The sequence below is a fragment of the Choristoneura fumiferana genome, chromosome 5 (genome assembly GCF_025370935.1).
Source record: "Choristoneura fumiferana chromosome 5, NRCan_CFum_1, whole genome shotgun sequence".
NCBI classification, from domain to species: Eukaryota; Metazoa; Arthropoda; class Insecta; order Lepidoptera; family Tortricidae; genus Choristoneura; species Choristoneura fumiferana.
The window spans coordinates 8,652,129-8,658,479 of record NC_133476.1 but is presented as its reverse complement, the minus strand read 5'-3'; the positions used below and the strand labels follow the sequence as shown (position 1 = coordinate 8,658,479).

The 6,351-nt window shown below is 39.0% G+C and overlaps 1 protein-coding gene across 1 annotated transcript; it reads right to left on the bottom strand.

Moving 5' to 3' along the window:
* Positions 1 to 522: 522 nt before the first annotated feature.
* On the bottom strand, positions 523 to 5,908 carry LOC141427794 (ribosome quality control complex subunit NEMF homolog). Its single transcript, XM_074087384.1, has 4 exons — positions 5,737 to 5,908; positions 4,745 to 4,941; positions 1,770 to 1,965; positions 523 to 972 (listed from the first exon to the last, which is right to left on the bottom strand). The coding sequence occupies exons 2-4, from the start codon at positions 4,939 to 4,941 to the stop codon at positions 763 to 765; spliced, it is 603 nt and encodes a 200-aa protein (XP_073943485.1). The 5' UTR covers positions 5,737 to 5,908; the 3' UTR covers positions 523 to 762.
* Between the last annotated feature and the right edge of the window lie 443 nt (positions 5,909 to 6,351).

The window sequence follows — 6,351 nt, the reverse complement described above, 5'->3', positions numbered from 1 at the left end:
AAATAGCTTGTGGTGTTTTCGGTGGAAAAATACACCTACAGTTTATTTTTAATGAAAAAAGGCGGGAAAGCATAAGATAAATATTGGAATAAAATTACATTTTATAATATATTTTGAGAAAAAGTTTATTCTATTTCAGAATTATTCACCATTTTTGAGAAAAGCTTTATATTAGTCTCGGCTGGAATAGCAATTGCTGGCTTCGTATTAGTTAAACGGACTCGCAAGCTCGTCCGTTTAATACTCATACTCAGCCAGCAATTGCCTACTTCCAGGCCACGACAATAATCTACTATTATTCAATTTAGGCTATAATAAGCACTTATGAATGTCAAAAAAAGAACTACCACCGGTTCGGAAAAACCTCTGTTGAGAAGATTCCGGCAAGAAACTCAACGAGGTATATATTTTTTTAAACAGTATGTATGTACATATTTATGTAAACTCTTTATGTACAAAATAAGTAAACAAACACAATTGACAAACAATGAGATATATGTACAAAGGCGAACTTATCCTATAATAATAATAATTATTATTATTTTTATTTTTTTTCTTTAATTTTACACAGTAGCTTATAAGTATTTTATTTGTAAATATTTTATTGTGATAAAATGACTTTCTGCCAAGTTTCTTGCGGCGCATTCTTCTTGGCAATGATTGTCTTTCCGGAAGCGCTGGTAGTATAAAAAATTGCGTGTAAAAGTGCCCATTGCGGCCTATTTACTAAATAAATGATTTGAATTTTATCCCTATCCAGTCTTATCCAGTTTGTATGTGTAACCTGTAGGCCACGGCGGCCTGTCCGGCCTCAGCGAGCGTCCGCGGCGGCACGGGCGCGGGCGCGGCCGCCGGGTTCTTGATGATGACGGAGGCGGCGCCAGACACCTCCGCGTGCACGTATATGTCTGTCGCCCGCATGTAGCGCTTCACCAGAAGCTCGTTCTGTTGTTGGTCGCGACCACCTATCACCTAGGTGATAAATTATAGATAAAAAAGTATAGAAAACTGGCCAACTGCGAATTGGCCTCGTGCCTGAGGGTTCCGTTCAAATTTGTAGGTACGAGCGTCTATGAATATCCAGTGAGAGCATAGCCCTGCTCTTAAGCTAATTAAACGAACTGTGGGGTCATTTTAGATTAGTTATTGACATAGACAAAACAATATTTCACAATTTACCATAACTGCCATATCGTCGGGTAGCAAGCAAAAATCACTAACTGCAATATAAACTAGAATATTAACCTTACCATGCTATGCATAAGTTTGATTATCTCGCTTGACTTAAGGTTGTAATTAGTGATTTTTGCTTGTCACCTGACGGACGATATAATATCAAATTTCAAGTTTCAAGGATTTCTATTTACAATATATTAAAATACAAATTCAGATATTATTACGAAATATCTGATGGCGACTGTACTTATGATACAAGACATATATGTATAACACGGGTGGCAACCCTATCTCAATTATAATTGGTTTTGGAGTCTTTTTTTTGTATTTTTTTATTTCAACTCCAAATTTGTTACTTTTATGGGTATCCCGTGAAAACCATATCGAAAAAGCAACTTGAGATATGTGTGCATAGCAGAAAACTGTATCTAGTCTCCTGTCCAACGGTGGTGTAGGGGTTATAGCACGCAGCACGGATTGCTGAGGACCTGGGTTCGATTCCCAGCGCTGGTCTCTTTTTCTGGTTATTCTGTGCATCCATGTCTCAGTTTATATTTTCCTATCTCAACTCCCAAATTCGTCATCCATCTCACCAGGTAGTTGTCTGAAGATATGAACCAGAAGAACTTCTCGAACCAGTACGTGCGCCGCGCCTTGCTGATGCTGCTGATAGTCTGCGCCTCTTTGAGAGTCTGCTTGGTCCTCCGTTCGGCACTCTTCAGCGCCTTGTCGGCTGACTCCAGCGTCTTCTGCTGTTTTTTTGCGGCGTTCCGCTTCAGATCGTAGTATCTGAAATTTATTATTAACATCATCAACAAGGTTGTCGCCATCATAATTATCACTAGTGTAATATGAGCGGCTGTCTATAAATTACAGTACACCAATTTTGATAATTGAGTGTGTCACAGATCTGGTCTAGACCACCACTCCCTTACCCGCATATAACATAGAGCAGAGTACTACACAAAGATCGCGGAAATGAAGTGGAAATCCCTACTAATATATTAATATTATAAATGCGAAAGTAACTCTGTCTGTCTGTCTGTTACGCTTTCACGTCGAAACTAATGAACCGATTTTGATTACATTTGAAATTTACCACGAGCTTTGCGGTGAAGGAAAACATCGTGAGGAAACCTGCACAACCTGCGAAGCAATTCATTGGTGCGTGTGAAGTTCCCAATCCGCACTGGGCCCGCGTGGGAACTATGGCCCAAGCCCTCTTGTTCTGAGAGAAGGCCTGTGCCCAGCAGTGGGACGTACAGGTGGTGGCCATGTAATTAAGAACGATATGAAGTTCCAGATTATTTTTAACTAAATCATGTCATGTGTTGTCGTGGGTCCTTCTTAGAAGTAACTAGTTACGTTATGAAATAGCCACATGAATAGAGCAAACGGATTTAGAATAAATAATAAAATTACTGTCATTTTTTTACAAATTTTGTTTTTATTCTCTTTAGTAACAAATTCAAATAGTAATGAAGCTGGACAAATAATTAAGAACGATTTATTGAACGGTTCGAAAGTTTTTTTATTTGAAACTTAGATTAACTAAATCACACTAACGTGAAGTTTGTACAGAAAAAAAAAGCAATGTAATACATTTTAACTAAAATTAATAGTTAGTAGCATGTCACGGCTTTTTATTACTGCCTTACACCGGCGAGGCATTGAATCTATCAATTTTTGACATTTCGCAAGAGAGATAGAGTTCCATTCTTCTAAGAATACGTCATACAGTTCTCTTAAATTGCCACACTGTCGATTTGAAACTTTTTTCTTGACTTCGCACCAAAAGATGCTCTATTGTGGTTAAGATCGGGGCTGTTGGCTGGCCAATCTAAGACAGAACTGATTGCGATGTGAGGAATTCCTTAACGGTACGTGCAGTATGCTTGGATATTGTCGTGCTGGAATGTCAAATAACCGGAAGCACGCCTTCAGCATATGGTAACATTGTTTCTTCCAGTATGTTTTTGTATTGAAATTGATCCATGTTTCATTCTATCAGCCTAACAGGTCCAACACCATGTCCAGAAAAACATCCCCAAATTTTTACATTTCCCCCGTCATGCTTTAAAGTTACTTTTGTGTTACTTTGGGTCGAATGCTTTATTTGGAGGCCGTTTTACATATCGTTTGCATCAGAAATACCCTATTTATTTTTGTCTCGTCAGAATAAAATAACGTTTTTCCACTGTCTGACTGTCCAGTTTTCATATCTTCTTGCAAATGCAAGCCGCCTTGCCTATGACACCGTTTTCAACATAGCACCTTCCTTGCTATCCTTCCATGCAACTTTTCTTCTACCAAACGCATTCGAATACTGCGTGCCAAGATTGCTGAAGGGTTGTTTCGCCAAAATATTCTTTTCTCAACTTATTAGACCCTTTAAAAGAATTTGGTTTTGCCAAACGAACGATATTTCGATCATCTCGACGAGATGACTTTCTTGTCTAGGTACACGCGGAACATTTGAAGTAGTTTGATACGTAGCAAAATGCTTTATGGCGTGGAAAACCATAGTTTTTGAACATTGCAGATGATCGGCTATGTGTTTATACGACCAATTCTTGTCGCGAAGTTTTAGTATTACTTTTCTTGTAGATTTATCACAACTTTTATTTTTCCCCGTTGTTTTTATATGAAGCAATCGCCTTAAAGACTTTTACGGCACTAAATGGTGCCAAAATTATTCAAATAAATAACCTTAAAACCACAAAGCGGCGGTCCGTTCTCTATTTAAATTTGAATAAAAAATAAACTATTCAGCGTTCTTAATTATATGACCAGCCAGTAAGTAGTAATACTAGGTTTAGATGTAATATATAAAGTTTATCTATTTATTTTTTAGCCAATTATATGTATAAATGAATTTACCGCTAGTAAGGAAAAGTTTTACGATACCGAGAGAATTACAAAAAATATACATGCAGTTAGTAACACTTGTCAGTTTGAAAAAATCTTCTCTATAAAAAATCGTTCTTAATTATATGACCACAACTGTATATAGGCTGGGATGATGATGATTGATGATGATGATGATGATGAAGATTGTTAAAGGTGTAAAGTAACTAATGTATGATCCCTAACAGGATGACGGATTTTGCAGTTTGAATTTTACCCAGTGAGGGCTATCGTTTTTTTGCTCACTAGATGGCGCACTGTTGCGTAAGGTTTTTAAGTATGGCTTTCAAAGTCTGTTATTACGGCGTGAAAACAAAGTTTAGATTAAAATCATATTTAATACACCTTAAACCGTACCATAAAAATATCGAGCATGCCACAGTGTTGCATAGGCCCGTTTTGTTCGGAAAAAAGGGGGGATTTTTTTCCGAAAGACAAAACTGTCTCAAAACACAGACATTCATTGCCCCGGAATGCATATTTTTTCATAATTAATTTCAGATATTGCAAAATATTCACAAAATTATTCTAATTATAAATTAAAACCCGCGTAGCTCACCCAAAAACTATGAGATTTGACATTTCGGAGACCTCACGCTACACTAGCGCCTCTAGCGGCGAATTCATTCGCGATAGCCCTCATTCCTTGGTGACAACTTACTTCCTGGCGTTAGCGAAGGCAGTGAGCGAGAGGTCGATGTCGACACACATGGGCTGGACGTCCTCATCGTCGTACGGGTCGGTCAGCTGCAGCGTGATGTGATTGGTCTGCAGTTTCAGCTGTTTGATGCAGGACGCTACGGGGTCCGCGTTCTCTTGCGCTGTCTTTACCAGCTCCTTGATGTCGTCCCATGACATCTGAATGTTCAGTCAAATGGTTAGTAAAGTCCTTGTTGACTCTAGAGTGTGCTCGACATCAGTTAATAAAACATATAGTACAAGCTTTTTCTGCTGACTGTACTTTTTGTTGACTGTACTTGCATTGTCGTCTAAACTACCCGTACCAAATTTCAAGTTGATGCCATTAACCATTGAGGAGTTCCCTTCTGCGGAGACGATCCTGGCCGGACCACCAGGATGTCACTACCTGATTATTGTATTATCGGGGGTTCTTGAGTCATTACAAATTGTCATTCATCATCCCAGCCTATATGCGTTCCACTGCTGGGCATAGGCCTCCTCTCAAAATGAGAAGGCTTGTGTCGTAGTTTTCAAAGCAGGTCCAGTGTAGATTTGGAACTTCACACACACTATTGAACCATCGCGAAAAATGCACACTAGCAATCACTTATATTGCTTACTTTCCATCATTCACTTTAGTGCCATAAAAACTTGAATAAGCCGTAGACAGTTTTCAAAGCCAAAAATAATTGTTTAATACTATTTGAGTTATTGCAAATTCGTTGATACGATGGCATTCTAAAATAGTGGGCAGCTTTTTCAATAGAATCAGCTCTTGAATATACTTTTTTACATAAAAATCGTATCTCAAAAAAAGTTGAATGCCCAAGGGTCAATTTTTGGATCGTGTCTTATATGATCTATACAAAACTTAATATATTTTCAGGAATTTATTATAGCACGAGGGAGGAAATGAATATTCTTATTGATTAAAAAATACCTTAAATGGTAGAACAGTTGGCTAAAACTCACTTGGTTAGCAATGGCAGCCTGCACGGCTAATCTCGCCTGCTCGACCAAGGGCTCGTTGCGCGATATAAGTCAGCCGCTTGCCTGTCTGTCACTTGCACCTGCTCGAGCTCCGTAACGCGCTTCTCATGGTCCTTTCGCACGTTTTGTAGTTTCTTCATTGCTTCCCGTTCAACTTTGATCGTCTGGTTAGAGATGAGTAAATTAAATATTAAACCAAATGGACTCATGACTGAAATATATCTAATGTTACACTCAGCGGCGGCCTTAGGGGTGGCGAATAGAGCAATCGCCCGGGCCTCGCTCTTGTCAACAATCCAAACAATTTAAACAAAATATAGATTTTTTTACTATATTTTCGCATCACATACTTTTCATGAAGGAACAAAGAGCCTCGCAAAGGCTGTCGCTGGTTACACTGATGTCGGTCAATTAAGAAACAATGGAGATCAACAAAAGAGACCGACCCCCTGCGGAGCCTAACGTGAGAATGCATGGCTTTCCAGCAAATGGCTGAAGCAGGACTCTGGAGGTAGATAAGAAACCCCTCCGAGAGAGGGAGGGAGAGTCCGGAGGTAAGTTCCAGGGAGTTTGGGACTTGCAGACGGGTTTGCCCGG

Coding starts and splice junctions, on each gene's coding strand:
- LOC141427794 (XM_074087384.1), bottom strand. CDS start 4,941: ATGTCATGGGACGACATCAAGGAGCTGGTAAAGACAGCGCAAGAGAAC. Junction 1,966..4,744: donor GCCTTCGCTAACGCCAGGAA/GTAAGTTGTCAC, acceptor AATAAATTTCAG/ATACTACGATCTGAAGCGGA. Junction 973..1,769: donor TATCTTCAGACAACTACCTG/GTGAGATGGATG, acceptor TTTATCACCTAG/GTGATAGGTGGTCGCGACCA.